This window comes from Coregonus lavaretus (genome assembly GCF_964263955.1).
Source record: "Coregonus lavaretus genome assembly, chromosome: 14".
Classification (NCBI taxonomy): Eukaryota; Metazoa; Chordata; class Actinopteri; order Salmoniformes; family Salmonidae; genus Coregonus; species Coregonus lavaretus.
In genome coordinates, this window is record NC_140001.1 from 18,379,548 (window position 1) to 18,401,918 (window position 22,371).

At 42.2% G+C, this 22,371-nt stretch overlaps 2 protein-coding genes across 2 annotated transcripts; one reads left to right on the top strand and one right to left on the bottom strand.

The window, feature by feature from the left end:
- The first annotated feature begins 4,494 nt into the window (after window positions 1-4,494).
- LOC311141953 (mitochondrial-processing peptidase subunit alpha-like) lies at window positions 4,495-14,158 on the top strand. Its single transcript, XM_084177475.1, has 13 exons — window positions 4,495-4,581; window positions 9,488-9,690; window positions 9,809-9,888; window positions 10,055-10,137; window positions 10,486-10,580; window positions 10,745-10,845; window positions 11,048-11,311; window positions 11,403-11,495; window positions 11,621-11,739; window positions 11,830-11,920; window positions 12,133-12,195; window positions 12,332-12,476; window positions 12,628-14,158. The coding sequence occupies exons 1-13, from the start codon at window positions 4,535-4,537 to the stop codon at window positions 12,795-12,797; spliced, it is 1,554 nt and encodes a 517-aa protein (XP_084033601.1). The 5' UTR covers window positions 4,495-4,534; the 3' UTR covers window positions 12,798-14,158.
- LOC311141952 (phosphatidylinositol polyphosphate 5-phosphatase type IV-like) lies at window positions 14,110-20,599 on the bottom strand. The gene is made up of 11 exons (XM_084177474.1): window positions 20,465-20,599; window positions 18,993-19,889; window positions 17,932-18,055; window positions 17,700-17,797; window positions 17,327-17,451; window positions 17,018-17,137; window positions 16,553-16,660; window positions 16,207-16,368; window positions 15,925-16,040; window positions 15,664-15,800; window positions 14,110-15,475 (listed from the first exon to the last, which is right to left on the bottom strand). The coding sequence occupies exons 2-11, from the start codon at window positions 19,832-19,834 to the stop codon at window positions 15,343-15,345; spliced, it is 1,965 nt and encodes a 654-aa protein (XP_084033600.1). The 5' UTR covers window positions 19,835-19,889; window positions 20,465-20,599; the 3' UTR covers window positions 14,110-15,342.
- Between the last annotated feature and the right edge of the window lie 1,772 nt (window positions 20,600-22,371).

A 22,371-nucleotide genomic window follows, 5' to 3' on the forward strand; every position in this document is an offset into this window, starting at 1 on the left:
GATCTAGAAGTGTTGGAGAGTCTACAAAAAGATAGGGAGGGTGTTGATCCAGCTGATTTCTTTAAGAGACGTCTGGAAACTGTGTATCAGGATTTTGTGGCCATTTACACAGATGGTTCAAAAGATCCAAGGACAGGACGTACTGGGTCAGCATTTATAGTGCAGGAATGTGGGGTGGAAGTCAGGAAATGTATTACAGGTCATCTGGCTGTATATACAGCGGAGCTGATGGCCATACTGTTGGCCTTGCAGTGGGTGGAGGAAGTTAAGCCAGACAGAGTAGTTATTTGCTCTGATTCATGTGCAGTGTTAATGAGTCTCCAGTCCTTTAGCTCACGTAGCAGACAACACCTGCTTTATGAGGTGCTACAAACCCATGGCAGGATTAAACAGATGGGTATTCAGATAAGATTTACTTGGGTTCCAGTCCATGTGGGGGTGGAGGGGAACAAGGTGGTAGATGAACAGGCTAAACAAGCACTTAGTAGTGGGGATGTTGATGTTAAAGTGTCAATGAGCGGGACTCGGAAAAGGAGGCGCAAGCGTCACCGCAAAGTTCTCCGTGGAGGCAGAGGCAAAAAGACTGATATATACAGTGATGGTGAAGAGATGCAGGAGCAGTGGGATATAAATAATAAGGGAAGGCATTTATTTCAAGTACAGAGGAAAGGACGGCAGGAAGGGACAGAAGAGAGGAGGCTATTTTTACAAGATTAAGGGTGGGACACAGCCAGTTGAATAAGACATTAAACATGATAGGACAGCATCCATCAGGAAAGTGTGATTATTGTCAGGAAATAGAGACTGTGGAGCATGTACAGTCGTGGTCAAAAGTTTTGAGAATGATACAAGTATTGGTCTTCACAAAGTTTGCTGCTTCAGTGTTATGAGATATTTTTGTCAGATGTGACTATGGTATACTGAAGTATAATTACAAGCATTCCATAAGTGTCAAAGGCTTTTATTGACAATTACATTAAGTTTATGCAAAGAGTCAATATTTGCAGTGTTGACCCTTCTTTTTCAAGACCTCTGCAATCCGCCCTGGCATGCTGTCAATTAACTTCTGGGCCACATCCTGACTGATGGCAGCCCATTCTTGCACAATCAATACTTGGAGTTTGTCAGAATTTGTGGGTTTTTGTTTGTCCACCCGCCTCTTGAGGATTGACCACAAGTTCTCAATGGGATTAAGGTCTGGGGAGTTTCCTAGCCATGGACCCAAAATGTCAATGTTTTGTTCCCCAAGCCACTTAGTTATCACTTTGTCTTATGGCAAGGTGCTCCATCATGCTGGAAAAGTCATTGTTCGTCACCAAACTGTTCTTGGATGGTTGGGAGAAGTTGCTCTCGGAGGATGTGTTGGTACCATTCTTTATTCATGGCTGTGTTCTTAGGCAACATTGTGAGTGAGCCCACTCCCTTGGCTGAGAAGCAACCCCACACATGAATGGTCTCAGGATGCTTTACTGTTGGCATGACACAGGACTGATGGTAGCGCTCACCTTGTCTTCTCTGGACAAGCTTTTTTCCGGATGTCCCAAACAATCGGAAAGGGGATTCATCAGAGAAAATGACTTTACCCCAGTCCTCAGCAGTCCAATCCCTGTACCTTTTGCAGAATATCAGTCTGTCCCTGATGTTTTTCCTGGAGAGAAGTGGCTTCCTCGCTGCCCTTCTTGACACCAGGCCATCCTGCAAAAGTATTCGCCTCACTGTGCGTGCAGATGCACTCACACCTGCCTGCTGCCATTCCTGAGTAAGCTCTGCACTGGTGGTGCCCCGATCCCGCAGCTGAATCAACTTTAGGAGACGGTCCTGGCGCTTGCTGGACTTTCTTGGGCGCCCTGAAGCCTTCTTCACAACAATTGAATCTCTCTCCTTGAAGTTCCTGATGATCCGATAAATGGTTGATTTAGGTGCAATCTTACTAGCAGCAATATCCTTGCCTGTGAAGCCCTTTTTGTGCAAAGCAATGACAACGGCACGTGTTTCCTTGCAGGAAGAACAATGATTTCAAGCACCACCCTCCTTTTAAAGCTTCCAGTCTGTTATTCTAACGCAATCAGCATGACAGAGTGATCTCTAGCCTTGTCCTCGTCAACACTCTCACCTGTGTTAACGAGAGAATCACTGACATGATGTCAGCTGGTCCTTTTGTGGCAGGGCTGTAATGCAGTGGAAATGTTTTTTGGGGATTAAGTTCATTTTCATGGCAAAGAGGGACTTTGCAATTAATTGCAATTAATCTGATCACACTTCATAACATTCTGGAGTATATGCAAATTGCCATCATAAAAACTGAGGCAGCAGGCTTTGTGAAAATTTATATTTGTGTAATTCTCAAAACTTTTGACCACGACTGTATTGCTACAGTGTGGGCAGTATCAGAGTGAAAGAGAGAGGATGAGATTTAGTATGAGGGAGAAGGGGATACAGGAAATTAGTTTAAAGAGTATATTGAGTAGAGCGTCATTAGATATAGTCTCAAATATTTTGTTATCTTTTTTAAGAGAAACAGGGTTGGCAGGTAGGATTTAGTTTATCCCTGTCTCTGGCCCACACTCCAGTACAGTAGGTCGCGGTAATGCACCACAACGTTGGATGCCAACCGCTGATAAACCCCACTGAAGAAGAAGTGCATGTCAGAGGCAAAACCAAGCCATGAGGTCAAAGGAATTGTCTGTAAAGCTCAGAGACAGGATTGTGTCGAGGCACAGATCTGGGGAAGGGTACCAAAAAATGTCTGCAGCATTGAGGGTCCCCAAGAACACAGTGGCCTCCATCATTGTTAAATGGAAGAAGTTTGGAACCTCCAAGACTCTTCCTAGAGCTGGCCGCCCGGCCAAACTGAGCAATCGGGAGAGAAGGGCCTTGGTCAGGGAGGTGACCAAGAACCCGATGGTCACTCTGACAGAGCTCCAGAGGTTCTCTGTGGAGATGGGAGAACCTTCCAGAAGGACAACCATCTCTGCAGCACTCCACCAATCAGGCCTTTATGGTAGATTGGCCAGACGGAAGCCACACCTAAGTAAAAGGGACATGACAGCCCGCTTGGAGTTTAAAAAATAATGCTTTTTGCATAAGGTTAGCAGTGTGGTTAAGGTTAGGGTTAAGTTTAGGGTTAGGTTTAAAATCATATTTTAAGAAGAGAAATTGTAGAAATAGGCGGAGTTTATGACTTTGTGTGTGTGGTAACTAGTGATGACCACAAAAATTGGACCAGAGATATTAGAGAAAGGAGGAGATGGGAATCACTTTGGGCAATGAATGGAGGAATGTATAGACTCCTGTGTTTACAAACATTGCCACATGAGGGCGATGTGCACAAGTTGGTGGCAGAACAAGAGGGAGTTATAGAACGCCAGCAAAAAAAAAATCCTCTATTTACATGTTGTTTATGAGTTCTTTCACACTACTTTTGGATTATAATTGGATTTTAAGGCTCATATGAATGTCCTGCTTAATATAATGTTTGTGTCATCATCGCAAATCAACTGCATTACACTTCAACTTCAACCAATAAAATGGCTCTTTGGCTTGCTTTTGCTACAGCCTATATCAATTAGCGTTAGCATTCTTGCTAACAACTGCTGCATCCAAAATAGTTATTTTACACAGATCACAACCAAATATAATCTTAGCAGCTGTTCAAGCAAGAATCAAAACATTGTAAGCTTATGAGAACGCAAAAAAATGATTTTGTTTAGAAGTAATAAAAACGTAAATATAGGCTATGTTGAATGGGCAGAGATGCCTTTCTTACTGCCGCCAAGAGTCAGTGTGTCATGTACTGGAAAAGGGTCTATAACGCCCCACCCAGCAGACTGTTGACCAATTGCGTTCACGATGTCATGATGCGTCATGCAGTTGCTAAACTAAGCAATCCCTTCTCAATGTCAGGGTATTGCCTTGTTCATAACAACTGGGAACTCGGACAAATATGAGGTCAAATCATGATGTCAGTGATTTTCAGGTCGGAAAGTCGAAGCTCTAGAAAGAGTTGGAATTCCGAGTTGGGTGATCTTTTAAATGGATTTTTCCCAGTCGGAGCTCGTTTTTTCCGAGTTCCCAGTTGTTCTGAACGGTCGGAAGTCGGAGAATTCCGAGTTCCCAGTTGTTTTGAATGCGGCATATGAGTCTAGAAACGTGCCTATTTTCCTCGAAATTACGTAATATCACAATTCCAAGGTATACAATATTACAGAGAGCACGTTAATGATCTCACATCTTGGAAAATATTTGTAATTTTGTACTTCTTGTTGACGAAATTCATGCTAATGTTGGAGTTTTGAGCTAGCGCCCAATTGACTCCCATTCACTCCTTGAAGGAGAGCTCGCCTTGTCCCAGAATTGCCCAGAATGAACCGCGCGGCGCATTGACGTAGCATGGACAACGGGTGTTAATACGAGTTTCCCATCTCCTCAAAAGTATCTATGGTTGGACATTGGTTTGACGTTACTAGGCAACAGTCGACAGAGGAAGTGTTTTGCAGTATTATCCGGGTGAATTAGTGGTCTCAGATAATTCAATATGGCGACACACATGTCGAGGTGTAGAACTTGGGGCCGTGTTCAGAGGTAATTTTCACGTTAATCTTAAAACAGTTGCCTCTGTGATTGCACTGACTTTACTGAAATATGTATGTACTTATTCGTGATCAGCTAGCTGGCCAACCGTAGCCTAGCTAGCTAGCTAGCTGTCAAACTAGCATGCAAACAAGCTAGCGTAGCTCGTCTTGGAGCTAAGGACAGTCAAAGTCAAACAAAACAATGTTGTGGAAAGCTATATATATTTTTTATATATAGTCGGCTCAAACCGAATAGCATTATTGACAGTAACGTTATATGCATGCCAGCGCAGTTGTGATTTCCTCTAGCTAGCTAGCTAACGTTAGCACTAAGTAGGCAAGACAGATGTATTTTAACGATGTCAGTTAAATGTATATCAATTAATCAAAAAATCTAAGCACGTTTTTGGGCTCATTCAGTAGTTTTTACGTGATTAAGTAGAATCCTGTTGGAAAATAATGTTAATTATCATTTATATTCTTAAAACATAAATTGAAAATGACTTGGATTTTATTTTGTATTATTTGTGTATTTGTTGACATTTTACTGCATTGTTAGGCGCTAGCTAGTAACATAAACATTTCGTTGCCGCCGCTATAACATCTGCTAAACTGTGTACGCGACCAATAAACTTTGATTTGATAATGTTACTGCTTCCTGTTGTCATCTATTTTAGATTTATAGCCCAGTGTCAAAACACCGGTTTTAAATGTCAAAATTCATGTTCAACATGCTGAAATAGGTTGTGATATTTTGAAGACTAAACAAAAAAATACTCCCGACACACGTGTCACACTTGTTTTCAGATTACTTACATTTTGCTAAATTAGTACCATATAAACTACACACAACATTTACCAGGCGGGCACTCTAAACTGGAATTGATTAGCTTGTTGTACTGTAATCAATAGCTTGCGCAAATTAATCCCTCACATCGATATTCTAAAGAAATCAATGGAACTGGGACAATAACAGCGGCAACATGTACCATTTACGCTCTACTAAAAGACAAACCACAACAAAGTTGGGAATACTAACATACGTGTTGATCGTTGAGCCCATGTAGTAGGTAGCCTAGCGGTTAAGAGCCTTGGGCCAGTAACCAAAAGGTTGCTGGTTCAGATCCCCTTGACCAAGGCACTTAACCCTAATTGTTCCTGTGAGTCGCTCTGAATAACAGCGTATGCTAAATAAAAAAATAATGAAGTTTAGTAGACATTTATCAATTCATCCTTGTGCCACAATGTTTACAGTAGATGGCCAATACGAAAAAGTTAAAGCAACACTTTTTGGACAGGATAATTTAAACGAATCATCATCTTACTGGTAGTTCTACATAGTGACAGGTTGGCTTTCATTTGATCAAATGCTTAGTAAACAACAACTAACAGTGAAATGCCCTTCCCAACAATGCAGAGAAAGAAAATGGAGAAACAATAGAAAAGGAATAACACATGATATTAATTGCACAATGAGTAACTATATCCTGGCTATACGGGTACCAGTACCGAGTCGATGTGCAGGGGTACGAGGTATTTAAGGTAGATACAGTGCCTTCAGAAATTATTCACATTTTTTGTAATTTATTGTCAACACAAAATACTCTTAATGTCAAAGTGGAATAAAAATTCTAACATTTGCAAAGAATTTATGAAAAATGCAACACTATCTTTGATTTGATGAGTATTCAACCCCCTAAGTCAATACATGTTAGAATCACCTTTGTCAGTGATTACAGCTGTGAGTCTTTCTGGGTAAGTCTCTAAGAGCTTTCCACGTCTGGATTGTGCAACATTTATTCTTAAAACAATTCTTCAAGCTCTGTCAAATTGGTTGTTGATCATTGCTAGACAACCATTTTCAGGTCTTGCCATAGATTTTCAAGCAGATTTACAGTGCCTTGCAAAAGTATTCATCCCCCTTGGCATTTTTCCTATTTTGAATTGGACCATTTTCCTGTCCTGCTAAGCATTCAAAATCTATGGAGTAAAAAGTACATTATTTTCTTTAGGAATGTAGTGAAAGTGAAAGTTGTCAAAAATATAAATAGTAAAGTTAAGTACAGATACCCCAAAAAACTACTTAAGTAGAACTTAAGTACAGTGCCTTGCAAAAGTATTCATCCCCCTTGGCATTTTTCCTATTTTGTTGCATTACAACCTGCAATTTAAATTGATTTTTTAGAAGTCACATAAACAACACTTTTTTTATTCAGGACAAAAAGTTAATTGCTTTGCCACATTTTTTCCATTATTTTTGTATTTGTTTTATCTTTCAGTATTACTTTAGTGCCTTGTTGGAAAAAGGATTCACGTTTTGTAATATTTTTATTCCGTACAGGCTTCCTTCTTTTCACTCTGTCAATTAGGTTAGTATTGTTGAGTAACTACATGTTGATCCATCCTCAGCTTTCTCCTATCACAGCCATTAAACAAACTCTGTAACTGTTTTAGGTCAATGATGACTTTCATGGTGAAATCCCTGAGCGGTTTCCTTCCTCTCCGGCAACTGAGTTAGGAAGGACTCCTGCTGTATCTTTGTAGTGACTATTGATACACCATCCAAAGTGTAATTAATAACTTCACTATGCTCAAAGGGATATTCAATGTCTGCTTTTTTTTTTACCCATCTACCAGTAGGTGCCCTTTTTATCGAGGCATTGGAAAACCTCCCTGGTCTATGTGGTTGAATCTGTTTGAAATTCACTGCTTGACTGAGGGACCTTACAGATAATTGTATGTCTGAGGTACAGCGATGAGGTAGTCATTAAAAAATCATGTTAAACACTTTTGCACACAGTGAGTCCATGCAACTTATTATGTGAATACTTATTGACTGAAGACATTTCAGCTTTTTATTTTTAATCAATTTGGAAACATTTCCAAAAACACAATTCCACTTTGACATTATGGGGTATTGTGTTTAGGCTAGTGATGACAAATCTCAATGTAATTAATTTAAAATTCAGGCTGTAACACAACAATGTGGGTAAAGTCAAGGGGTGTGAATACTTTCTGAAGGCGCTGTATGTTAATATAACTAGGAATAGAGTGACTAGGCAACAGGAGAGAAAATAAATAGAATCACCAGCATATGAGATTAGTCAAAGTTAGTGCAAAAATGGTCAATGCAGATAGTCTGTGTAGCTATTTGGTTAACTATTTAACAAATTATTTAGCAGTCTTATGGCTTGGGGGTAGAAGCTGTTCAGGGTCCTGTTGGTTCCAGACTTGGTGCATTGGTACCGCTTGCTGTACGTTAGCAGAGAGAACAGTCTATGACTTGGGTGGCTGGAGTCTTTGACAATTCTTAGGGCCTTCATTTGACACTGCCTGATATAGGGGTCCTGGATGGCAGGGAGCTCGGCCCCAGTGATGTACTGGGCCGTACGCACTACCCTCTGTAGCGCCTTGCGGTCAGATGCCAAGCAGTTGCCATACCAAGCGGTGATGCAGCCAGTCAAGATGCTCTCAATGGTGCACCTGTATAACTTTTTGAGGATCTGAAGGCCCATCCCAAATATTTTCAGCTTCCGTTGGGGGAAGAGGCATTGTCGTGCCCTCTTCATGACTGTGTTGGTGTGTGTGGACCATGATCGATCCTTAGTGATGCGGACACAGAGAAACTTGAAGCTCTCAACCCGCTCCACTACAGCTCCGTTGATGTGAATGTGGAAGTGCTCGGCCCTCCGTTTCCTGTAGTCCATGATGAGCTCCTTTGTCTTGCTGACGTCGAGGTAGAGGTTGTTGACCTGGCACCACACTGCCAGGTCTCTGACCACCTCTCTATATGCTGTCTCATCGTCGTCGGTGATCAGGCCTACCACTGTTGTGTGGTCAGCAAACTTAATGATGGTGTTGGAGTCGTGCGTGGCCACGCAGTCGTGGGTGAACAGGGAGTACAGGAGGGGACTAAGCACGCACCCCTGAGTGGCCCCTGCGTTGAGGGTCAGCATGGTATCACCACCTGGGGGCGGCCCGTCAGGAAGTCCAGGATCCAGTTGCAGAGGGAGTGATACCATGACTGTCAAATCCGTGAATTTGTTTGTGGCCAGCGACTTTTATAAAGAGAGCCCCTCGATTTCTCAAAGTCCTGCGACGGAAAGGCGTGTATGATAAAATCAACGGTACCAAACCAAAGATATTACTCTGTTTAAAGCAATCGATTTAGTACTATCTTAATAACTATAAACTTCTATAACATCATCACTAATCTGAGGTAAAAGTATGTGTAATTCCACTCAATTTATGTGGTGAAAATGCAAGCTTGTGTAAGGTAACACGTACTGTCCACATAAGGGAAATTAGAGCAATATAAAAATGTAATATGACAAAATAATTCAACATGTCAATTTAGGATGATAGTATATGCTTCCCACTCACAAGCTATTGCAACAATTACACCTATTTCTCACCCATTTAACCATTTAGAGAGTTTAAAAATGCTCTCAAACACAATTTAACCGGGTACTCTAGACCAGGGTTTCCCAAACTCTGTCCTGGGCCCCTCCCCCCTGGGTGCACGTTTTGCCCTAGCGCTACACAGCTGATTAAAATAATCAACTCATCATCAAGCTTTGATTATTTGAATCAGCTGTGTAGTGCTAGGTCAAAAACCAACACATGCACCCGGGGGGATGGCCAGGACCGAGTTTGGGAAACCCTGGTCTAGACTAAAGCCTCCATAGTCTGTGCAGTAGCCTGAACGTTCAACGTCCCTAACGTTAGCGTACACTGGCAACTTGGATTTCTGGACAAGCACACTTTGGTATCATCAGTGGTTGGCATTTGGTGATAGCTATAACATGTTGGCAGGTGAATCTGGTACTCATTTATGAGAGTTAAGTTCACCTGTAAAGACATGCTGTTGTTGATTGCAGCAATCCATAAACTAACCTACATCTTTGCATTTACAGGTTTGGAATTGCAGCATATAGAAAGTACAGCAGTGGCAGTGGATATCCAAATATCTCACTCTCTGCACCGTTACCAGGGATCCCCAAACCAGTGTTTGCAGCAGTGGATGGGCATGAACAATGCGAGACTAAAATCACTACTTTGGAAAATGGCCTTAAAGTAGCATCTCAAAACAAGTTTGGTCAGTTCTGCACGGTTGGAAGTAAGTTGCTACAGAATTTGAATAGAGCTGATCTTTCTTTATCATTCTATTTCAGACCGTCTCTTGCTGCATAATCAAAGTATGACTGAATATTGATTTGATTTCTCTCTCCTTCCAGTTTTAGTAAATTCAGGCTCTAGGCATGAGACAAAATACCCCAGTGGAATTGCACACTTTTTTGAGAAACTTGCCTTTTCTGTAAGTGTCACCTGTTTTGAGACATCTTGCTAGTCAACAAACACCTTGTACAAGAGATGTTGCACCGTTTTTGCCTCTCACTATGTTGTCACTTTTGTAGCATAAGCAAATTGCTTGCTATATTTTTGTTTATGGAAAATTATGACAATACCCTCTGCATCTTCAGTCCACAGCTCAGTATGGCAGTAAAGATGAAATTCTTCTCACACTTGAAAAACATGGAGGGATCTGTGACTGCCAAACATCCAGGTATGAATAATTGATTTGGCTTTAATGTCCAGGCACAGTATGTTTTCTCTCTGACTGATGGAAAGGTCTAGTGTCGAGTCATGGTGCTCTTTATCCCTTTTACATTTACATTGTAGTCATTTAGCAGACGCTCTTATCCAGAGCGACTTACAGTTAGTGAGTGCATACATTTCCATACTGGCCCCCCGTGGGAAACGAACCCACAACCCTGGCGTTGCAAGCTACAGGGGACTTTTGATGTTGTAGATACAGTACGTAGTTGGCGTGTATAAATTATACAGTACTGCTTTGTGGAAGGGGATGAAGATATTCAGTCAGTTTGAATGATGTCTAAGGTTCTATTCACAGAGACACCACCATGTATGCAGTCTCTGCCGAGGTGAAGGGACTGGACACTGTAGTCAGCCTGCTCTCTGACGCTGTATTGCAGCCACGCCTACTAGGTGAGTCAATACTGAGTGACAGATCTTTCATCATGTTTAATGATGCTTCCCTTAATGACTAGGGAAAATGTTGACTTAATTTAATTGTCTACAAAGTAACAGACTGTTAAACGTTTTTGTGGGAGTATATTTTCATCAGGGATGGCTCTGCTTTGGGTTACTAGATGAGGAGATTGAGATGACTAGGATGGCCATGCGCTTTGAGCTGGAGGATCTGAACATGAGGCCTGACCCTGAACCTTTACTGACAGAGATGATCCATGCAGTGAGTCATGCTACTGGTTGATCCACTCTTTAAGTGACAGACAATTACAACACTCTTGAGCTGCATGAAATCTATTGTAGCACCATTTCTAATCGACTTTGGCCCACCTCTCTGCAGTGCGCATAGATAATCAATTGCACCATTTGTCGACACATATTTCTATGACAATACATAATGTTTCGCAACACTTACTCTGAACTAGGCAGCATATCGGGGGAACACCGTTGGGTTGCCTCGCTTCTGCCCAGTAGAGAGCGTGGAGAAGATCGACAAGAAGCTGCTACACACGTACCTGCGGAGCTACTACTGTCCAGAGCGTATGGTGCTAGCCGGAGTGGGCATCGAACATGAACAACTGGTGGCCTGTGCCAGGAAATATCTGCTGAATGTAAAGCCAGTATGGGGAGCCAGTACGCCTACCAACGTCGACCTGTCTGTGGCACAGTACACTGGTGGAATCGTAAGGGTAAGAGCAGTATTTTACCCTTTGCTTACTTTTTCCTTTATTTATATTTTCTTTACTAAATCAGAATGAAAATCTTTGTTTTGATCCTCAGATGGATAAGGACATGTCAGATGTGAGCCTTGGCCCCACCCCCATCCCTGAGCTCACACACATCATGATTGGCCTGGAGAGCTGCTCCTTCCTGGTGGGTGCCCACGTTGATTGGTTGGTGTAGAGGATCTCCCGCCCACTTGGTTGAACTGTCGCAGACTCTATGCTATCCTGTAGCTGGATATTCTATGTATAATATATGCATGTTTTGTGTTACAGGAGGACGACTTTATCCCTTTTGCTGTCCTCAACATGATGATGGGTGGAGGCGGGTCCTTCTCAGCGGGGGGTCCTGGGAAAGGCATGTTCACTAGACTTTACCTGAACGTTCTCAACAGGTAAGCATGATGCAACATTCACAATTCTAATTAAAGTACTTAAGATTGTATTATTTTGTGGATTCTGTTTGTTCATTTTTTTTTCTACAGGCATCATTGGATGTACAATGCCACCTCATACCATCACAGTTATGAGGACACTGGCCTGCTGTGTATCCATGCCAGCGCAGACCCTAGACAGGTAGAGCGAGGGGATTTGGGAGAGGCATGCAAAGGCAGGACTTTACGATGTAGATGAAGGGCTAATACAAAGCTGCCATATGCTTGGAGAATAACATCAGGAGAACTGTTCAAAAGAAAACTATTGTTTTACTTTGTATGTGTGTTCTCTGAAGTTGTGAAAGTGCTGCTGCCATTCCAAAGTTGTTGATTACAACATCTTGCTTTGTCAAGGTTCGGGAAATGGTGGAGATTATAACCAGAGAGTTTATTCAGATGGCTGAGACAGCAGGAGAGGTAAGGCTGGCCATTAGCCTGGGAGGGGAAAGGATGTCACAAAGCGACAATGACCTATTTTAAATGGACAAAACTTTCTGAACTTTAAACTCTTTCTTTGAACTTCAAAACTTTGCATCTCTCTTTCTGTGCTCAGATGGAGTTGGAGAGAGCGAAAACACAGCTCAAGTCCATGCTGATGATGAACCTGGAGTCACGGCCAGTTATCTTTGAGGATGTCGGCCGACAGGTTCTAGCCACAGGGAAGAGGAAGCTGCCACACGAGCTGTGTGACCTCATCAGTGAGTACTAGTGCCCTGGATCATAATAGTGGATATTGATATCAGCAAGCCCAGAATTAAACATTTGTCAAAACAATCTTCAGGGAGTAGACTAATCATAACTGTCATGGCAAATCAGTAGTTCTGTATGAGGACTTTTCACTCTTTCCAGGTAACGTTACAGTGAGTGACATCAAGAGGGTCACAACCAAGATGCTGTGCAGCAAGCCAGCAGTAGCAGCGCTAGGAGACCTGACAGAGGTGCCCTCCTATGAGCACATCCAAGCTGCCCTGTCCAGCAAGGATGGACGCCTGCCTCGCATGTACCGCCTCTTCCGATAGACCCCCCTGTGTTTGTTTACTCAGGCATCACTGTACATACTGGACACTGGTCTACACTAGTGTTCTCTCAATAGAGCTGTGCTAAGCTCTGGGAGAGGACTAATGTTTGGACCTCAACTGCAAAAGAAAGTTGAGAAAGTGGTGATTTTAACTACATTTACGTCATTTAGCAGACGCTCTTATCCAGTGCGACTTCCAAATTACATTTTATTCGGTTAGGAAATACCTCTCTGTGCATTTGGAGAGTCTACATTTTCTTGCCAGAGGGAAGTTTAATTTCCTGTTGTTCAGGATCCTACCTGACCCACGTTGGCTGGGACAGTTGGCATGCTTTTGGGTTTAATCCCAAGTATGTTTGAATGAATGTGGGTGAATATAGCTCGAGAGTTGCATTGCTTGATCTGCAGGGTGACCTACAAATGACCTTGATGTAATAAGGGGTCGTGATTCTGTTCTCTAGCCTTCTGTAGGAAAGCAAACAGGCCTGGCAATGTCCTACTACACTGTTTGTACAGTTGATACAGGTACTTCCTTCAATGTTACATACACTTTTATCAGATTTAACAGGCTGAAGTCTCACCCAAGGCCTTGTCATCTTCAGCAGAGGGTGACTGAAAACTGTAAGAGACTCTTCCGACTAACTGCTAGCACTTCTGTCAATGTCCCTTCTCACACACATAGCGGAGTTGGTCACCTCTACTGCACAGGAGATAGTAAAATAACATTGGGCAATGTTTGGATTGGTGTCACCAATCATGTGAGTGTTTCTTGTAGATAGATGCACATTGATCTCCACTTGACCAGACTGAAAAAGATAATACTGTACTATGCTGTGTAGTTAGTTTTAGTATTCTCAGTGTTCTGCCTGAGCTCCATTCTTTCATTCAACCCATTCCAACACTGTTTTGACCTCTGTATGTAAGTAGTACTGGATGTGTGTGCTGATATCCACTCAGGTGCCAGAGAAATCTGAACATTTGTTTCTCCGTTGCAAAACTAAATTGCTAAATAGAGGAATGGTATGTCTAAATTTTCACTTTCTGTGTGTTCAATCAAGACACTTCATATCAGAATACTGCCACCATTTTATTTCAAACCAAGATTTATCTGTGTCCTAGAGAGAAAGTGAGCCTATTGAATGTGAAGACCAATATGTGTATCTGTATTCAGCCCAATTGGAGGTTTGTTTCTGGTAAATAAATGTAATTATTGCCATAAAATAACTCTTATGTTTGGACTGCCAATGAGTGTGTATAAACGGATTTAAGTTCTGCAGTTGATACTGTCTTTGAGGGATATTCAATGTCCACTTCAGATGACAAAAGCAAACATTTTGAAATAAAACAAACCAATAAGAAATATTCCAAACATCTTTTTATGTGATGTTACATCACAAAGCATGTTAAAAAAGATGCACAGATATAGAGTCCTGAGGAAATCACAGGCACTTGCCATGAGTGTGTAATGACAACTCATGATTCACCATTACACCAGAACAATTGATCTTCATGCAAGAACAAAATGAATTATCTTACCCTCGTTAGCACAATACAGTACGGAAAGTAATTTTTGAATAAGTTACATGAGTGTATTTCATTTAGTCAAGACATGACATTAAGGCAATGAACCAGAGTATGGTCTAACAAACCCCTCCAACATGATCAACATCACCATTGCAAAAGATGATTCTGTATCCATTATGTAAGATATACAATATGTAAATAAGTTAAATATTTGAAAGGTATTATTCATACATCTGGTATTCTACAATGCCAGAAAAGAGACCATGTATTACGTTATTTCAATAAGTACCGTACTTGCAGGGAATGCATTTGCATCAAGCAACACCACAATAACTGGCATTTCCTTTAAAGTTGATACGAATAACAAGTCAATTTCTGTGAAATCACATGGGTTAGTTTTTTTTGGAGTAAATCCACGAAAAACCCAAACGTTTTTGAGTGAATTGAGCTTTGGTATATCAACCGAAAGTAAGAGCTGTTTGATGGAAATGCATTTACAAGGCCTTTGAATACTGTTACACCAAGTAAAAAAAGGTGACATTACATATAGTCCATATCAACCTGGCTTGTTAAATAAATGTACAAAATAAAACAATTAGAAAATAATGATTAGGTACAGTATACACAAAGCATTAGCTTCAGCCAGCCAGTGCACAAGGATGGAGATGTGACTGACTGACTAAAAGGTCATCTTCAATGGCACGTTCCCCAGCTCAGTCTTGTTTGTGGAAGGGCTGTATAAATACACCAGTTAACTGCTGAGTCTGCAGGCTGGCAACCGTCTGTCTGTAACTCAAGGTCCCTGCCCTCGAGAACAGCCCCACAGCTACCACCTCAGCCCCCCATAAACCACGAGTGACAGTTCCAACAGCTCTCAGTAGGGGGCGCTCACAGATCAGTTTACGTGACTTCCATGACCCTCACACAGACTGGGCTGGAAGTGGCAACAAAAGACTGGTTCCCTTTGGTCCCTCATGGCTGGGTCAGAGTGATTCTGGAGGGAGGTCAAGTCCGGTCCAGGTTCAGGAGATGGAGCAGATGGTGCTGCTGCCCTGGTTCTTCATGGCTTCTCTCTTCTTCAGCTCTCTGGTGATCCTCCTCCTGATGCCCTCCAGGTACAGACTCCTATCAAAATGGCCGGCACCCAGAGGAATACTGGGAAACACAACAGACAGAGAACAACAAATAAAAGTCAGGGTTAACAAACTGTTCTAGATTAACTCAGATTTTAGTTGACTGCACTTTTGGACACCTATTACTACTAATAATTTTACTACAGTGTACATGAGAGCTACAAAAGGCTTGCTGCTGCAACAGCTAAGAGAGGAAGGGGTGGGACTTACTTGTCTCTCCCGGGACGCAGTTTGACCTGGAACATGCCGATGACAGGCCGGTGGTCTGACGTCTTTATCGTTGAACAGCTGGTGTACTTTATCACTTTGATGTCATCTACCTGCCTGTTCCTGAACAGTATTCTGTCCTATAGCACACAGAGGAACAGTAAAACATACATTTTATTTTGTGTGTTTAAAACAAACCATCATTTAAAAAAAGAGGCTTGCTTGTATGAATGGCACAGGGTGTGACTTGATGCTGACACGTACTGTGTATGACGGAGTTCTCTGCTTGGAGGTGGTGTCGTACATGTCACAGCCGACATCATATTTGTAGGTGGGGAGGAACTGAATTGGTGCTTCCTGAAAGCCTTTAAAGATGGAACCTAGAACAGAGCATAATACATTTGTATTATATATTTTGAAATATCTGTCACAGTGAGTATGTGAATGATATCTCAAAATGTATTGTTACCAATCTAATACATGTAATATTCGCCTAAACTTGTCTGGTTCTTAGAGTTAATATTGTGTTCTTCCATGTAGACGTACCATCCTTCATTTCCTTGGAGAGTTGGTCATGGTGGAGCAGAGGGCCCATGTCCACACCCTGGTTCTGGTTTAGAATGGCCTCTACCCCCACACGATCTTTACTCAGACGGAAGTTAAAGTCCCCAAACCAGAAAACCTCATCAAACCGTGTTGTCACATCCGCTGAAAGACATGAAACAGAAATGATCAGTACATTTACACTGGTGTTTTAATTCAGTACTTGTTGCATGAAGGAAATACCAGCATTTCTCTTTACACAATAAGCATGCTCTTCTAGATGTAACAGCAGTACTGCAATATAAAAGTAATACTGCAATGAACAACTCTTGTCTTTAGGAGAACTTACAGGATGTGGAGCGGTAAGGGTTGGTGTCTGGAAGACCATTAGGAAGAGCAAGTGCTTCAATGATTTTGTTGTAGTCCAGAATCCTCTCGTACACTTTGGAATCTCCAGCTGGAACATAAGGACATGTATTAAATGACCAAGGGTGTACTCATTACGTCTTACAACGGAAACCGTTTATATTTTAAAAACCAAACGGAAGTAAACAGAGCAAACAGAATGAAACTGGGAGGGACCTACCTGAATTTGTCCAACAAAAACTTGTTTTAGTTGCAAAACGTTTTCCATTTGGAGTAAACGGGTTCTGTTGTAAAATATTTTGCAACAGACAAAACATTTTGGAACAGAATCGGTATAATGAATACACCCCTAGTTAGTAGTGAGACTGTATCCAAAGGCTTTCCACTTCCTGTTTACATTAATGTAATGTATTGACATCACTTCCTGAACAACAGAGGTGTCACTCACAGGTAAAATGGGAGGTGATGAAGAGGAAGGAAGTGCCAAAGAAGGTGAAGCCGATCCCCAAGGCTCCTTTGGTTTTGATCTGAGACATGATGCGTGTTGTGACCGTGGCGTGCTCCACTTCTGTTAGGAGGAGATCCGATAATTACAGGGTACAGAGAGGGACCAAATCACATAATGTACTATACACATAAAATATGCAGTAGGTAGCCAGAGATCACCTTATAACATTGCCTCTCTTACAACATTTCAATAAGAGACAACATTCAGAGATTTGTTGATGGTAAAGGACTGATTAATCTTGTGACAGACCTGAGCAGAACCAAATGAGGTCCCTCCTGACAAACACAGTGAGGTAGAGAACCCCGTGGGAGGCTGCATAGAGCATGACGTAGTACGGCCCCAGAGTCTCCTGAAGACGGATCTCCCATTCCCTCCTGTGACACAGACACACATCAGCATAGAGTAATAATAATAATATGCCATTTAGCAGACGCTTTTATCCAAAGCGACTTACAGTCATGCGTGCATACATTTTTTGTGTATGGGTGGTCCCGGGGATCGAACCCACTACCTTGGCGTTACAGGCGCCGTGCTCTACCAGCTGAGCTACAGAGGACCACGGAAGTACGGAAGACTTCATTGATATAATTTTTTTATGCACTCATACACAGTCATCTCATACCGGTCTGGACATCCCTCCTGGACTCCGATGATGTAAAAGTCTTGTGCAAATTCAGAGTCCGTCGGGAGCAACAGATCGTCTAGGTTGTTTGGAAGTCCCTGAAAAGGATACGGAAGCGGTAATTTTCCTACAGAATACCAGGACACACGTTATCAAAGAGTGAGTGTAGAATATGTGTAGAAACAGACATTCAAGCTCTAGGCCTAATGTTAAACAGTAAGAGCAGCCCCACCTTTTCTCCCTGCATGTTCCATGTGGCTATGTAGATGCCAACTCTTCTCTCTGGGAAGTAGCGGTCCAGCTCCTCAGCTCCCAGCAGGGCACCACTGCCCAGCACACTGCCCTCCAGAAAACTCCTGGAACACAATGAGGAAATGAACACTTAGGCTATTAACGGGAGGTATAGATAGCAGCACTAGGTTTTTTCCTGCTTGCTTGCTCCAACTAAAAATAGTATTGCCTACTTTGAACCAAACCCATTTAAAATGTCTGGTTGGCTACATTATAAAATGTCAGTACCATGCACACACACACACACAATTTAAACAAGGCTGCATATTATTGGTCGCTGAATCACATTTCGAAACATAGGCTAAGCTTCTTCCATAGCTGATAGCACACTGAAACATTTGAGATAAATCCCAATTCCTTTAACAGCTCCTTGTTGAGGCATGAGGCGTGTAGCGTACTGAGACCCATCTTTGCTCCCTGAATGGTGGCAAAAGCTATGCCGATTCACCTTACATACACATAGCATAAGCCTCTGAGGCCTTCATTAAAGCAGAGCTGCAGCCAGTGTTGCTAGAGCACACATCAATGCTAATGCTCTAACTGCAGATGTGCCATGGTAATAATTAGCCTTAGCCTACAGCATAGTCTTCTTGGTTACGATTCAAAGCTGATGGTGATTGTGAGACTGTTCACAATAGATTACAATAGCTCAAATGCCGGTCTGTATTTCATGCAGAATATAGGCCTATTTAACTCAAGGCCCACATCAATTCTTATCATGGGATGTCATGTGCCACATCACAGGAGGTGCATTACGTTATCAAGGCAATGGAATATTACCGAAGCCTGGCTATCTTCATTTTAGATATATATATACTATATACACTGTATTTACATCCAGAATGTGTTAATCTAATACAGTTTCAAAGCCATCAAGACTTCTAATAGCACTCTGATATCAGTATGAGTCAATTATCCAATACAGGTAGAGAAGGCTCCTGCAGTATGTATCTGGTTAGTAATCTGGAGAGGATATCCTGAATGAGAGTCTTGTGGCCCTACCTGTTCCTGACATCCCTGGGTCTGATGGGGTTCAACACGCTGAAGGTGGACTTCATGGAGTTGACAGAGGTATTGTCTGACACCATGTTATCTAGAAGCCGGCTGTCGCTCAGGTTCCTGTGCAGGTGCAGCCTCTCCGGCCCAGCTCTCCCCGGCACAATGCCATAATCCCTGTCAATCCGATTAGCCGTCCTTAAGGATGCGGAAGCCAAGCTCTGCTCCAGAGCAGGAAGTGGACCCGAGGGCTGTAAGGGAGAGAGGCGTACCTTGGAGGACCTCACCCGCTGCTCCGCAGGGTCACTGTGGTGGTCGCGGGGCCCCCTCTCGTACTCTGAGAGGCTCTGGCCCCTAGCTCTGAAGACGGGGGACCCTGATGGAGCCGATTGGGGTCCAACGACAGTGCCCTGTCCGTTCCTCAAGGTGGCAGCACCGCTCAAGGTGAACACACCTGTAACTGTCGAGTCCTCCTTAAGAGAGTCTGTGGAGGAACCGGTCTCAGCTGGGTTGGTCAGACTCTCCTGGCTGTTCTTCAGCCTCCTGCTTCTCACCTTCTCCTCCACCGAACCACTGTTCCCTCCCTTCAACAGTGCAGGGGGCTTTGGCAGCAGGGGTGGTCGGGGCTGGTAGGGACTAGTCTTGCTGCTTTGGTCTCGTACATCCTGAGGAAATTTCAGGGTGTCGTTGAGGAGCTTGGTGGTTTTGTTGTCCTCTGTAGTGGGGTTCACTGGCCTCTCGTCACCGCTTCCTCCTCCTGGATCCTTCCCACCAGGAGCTCCACCAGGTAACACTCCACCAAAGGGCTGAGAGGGGCTGCTGTCCTCCCCATTCTCAGTCATCCTCATACCAGGCTGCACCTTCTAGGTGCATGGGGACTCCATTTGCTTAGAAGGAGATAATCTAGAAAACAATTACTTCAGCTCCTATTATTGAGAATTGATTGATAATATTTCTAATTATGTTTGATTTCTCAATTACATTCCATAGCTCATACTTCACATTAGCTAGCTAGACTCCATATGTTGCCCTGTTACTTATCTCACACAAGGTATAAAGTTAAGATAGGTATTACATCATTAGGTACGATTTGATTAACTAACTAACGTTAGTTAGCTAGTAAACTGCACATATGGTTGGCTCATTATCGTTACTGCCTGGAAGTGACAGCTAGCTAACTGAGTGGGTGCTAAACTTACTAGCTAGCTAAGCTAACGTCAGCTGATCACTTTTATGGCTAACTAACTAGATATCTACATCATCGTTAACATGCTATGGGTTCTGCTAGCAAAGATAGCTAGCTAATACTTACTATGCGTCCAATCTAGCTTGAGAAACGTAACTAACGTTAGCTGTGTGCTAGCTAATATGCTAACCTATGACAGCAGAACGCTAGCTAGCTAGGAACGTGGCAGTCTGGGAAAGACAAATGTATTGGACATGACACTTCATTTAATCAAAGGATTATCGTTAGATACCTGAGGGAAAGCAAAATCAAGTTCCGTCCATTGCAGGGTTGTGAGAATACATCGTTATTGAGGTAGCTAGCTAGCTATCTTTAGCTTAGCTGGTTAGCTCCGAACGCTAAGCAAACTTTCCACTTCCTTAGTAACGCTTGACAACAGTTTTTGTTACTGAGAAAACACATGCTGCTTGCATTATACTTGTAGCGCCCCCTACTGCAAATGCAGTAGTGGTAGTTATGGTAATAATAGGGCTATCATCATAGGCCTACCCGTTAGTTTAGTGAGCTATTTTGGGGTGGTTTGAAGGTGTAGGTTAGTGGGTTAGAGTGAGTATAAGCCTTGGATTTTGAGAGCTTGTGATAAGCTCTCAACATGTTTTAGTTTGAACATGCTGGATATAGCAGTGATTTTTGTTTCGAATCTTGAAGCCTGCATTCCGCCGTAAAAAAAAACATTGTACTTTTTTTTTGTGTGTAATATACTGAAACTGTTCTGACTCACAGCCACACACAAAACAGTGTGTGTAATGCATCCTCTATGTACCTCCTTACATTATTAGTAAGTTAGGCATATAAACTGTGATGATTTACAATAAAGGAAAACAAAATATACTTGCCTGTCTGTTCGACCCACACACACACACACACACACACACACACACTTTTAACCAGAAGGTGTCCTTATAGGGCTATGTAAGTGCATCATGTGTGACTGCTTGATTCACGATAAAATATGAAATACATCTGATTTAACTCAATTATTGACTTTTACATCTATACACATTCACATATCTCATTACAATGAAATAGTGGGTAAAGTAAAGAGAGCAGGTTTGCAGACTGTTGAGGCTATGATTTCTCACCATATGGTCAACCAGACTGTTTACCCAGAGTAAATACACATACAATTATCTGAGGTGTTTGATAACTGTTATGTTCCTGTGTTCACTCATGTTTAAGATGTTTACTAGCTCTCATTCAATGATGCTGCTGCACAGAAGTGTTCTCCAGTGAATTACAGTGCTTTATCTGTGGGTGGGCAAGCTCTCTGACAGTGAGTCTCACCCTGGTAAAGAGCAGATGGATGGTGCAGCTGGTTTCATGCAACTCTACTCCTATTTGGTATCGTTGCATTTTATGGTTCCCTCTCACAGCTGAAAGAGAGATGGCTAAGGTAGAGGGGGTCTGAGAATCTTGACTATAGTGGGTTCCATAATCTAGGACATCTGTGCACTGTAAACACTTTTCTTTCCATACAGATCTTATTAAATTATTCTATGGTTCTTTCATCGCTGTAAGACTAAAAAGCCTCCCAATGATGTCACTTTATTATTATAAACTTCTGAAGCATCTATACCAGAGCTAATTATGTACATCAGTGGAGGCTGCTGAGGGGAGGACAGCTCATAATAATGGCTGGAGCAGAACGAATGGAATAGCATCATACAATGTGTTTGATGTATTTGATACCAATCCACTTATTCCGCTCTAGCCATTACCACAAGCCTGTCCTCCCCAATTAAGGTGCCACCAACCTCCTGTGATGTACAGTATACACTAATGTTCTGGGGACCAGGCTTCCTGCTATTGAGAATGATCCTTGGGTAAATCCATTTGAATTCAATAACTTTTTGAAAACATCCCTTTTGTTTCAAACAAAACTTTCCATACATGTTTGCCCATGGAAGAAGTGGTCATAAAGTCACTTTTGGACCTGAATGGCAATACATTCAGGAGATAAAGGTGCACAAAGTTGATCAATTTTGTATACCCCACCATGTCTTCATCACTGGGAAATATAAACAGTTGAGTTTGATATAATTTAAAAGCTTACAAACAGTGTTGTTAAAGATTTAAAGATTTATTTTGACGTCAATTATCTAAAAATGCGTATACTCCGATTTTTTCATATTCGCAAAT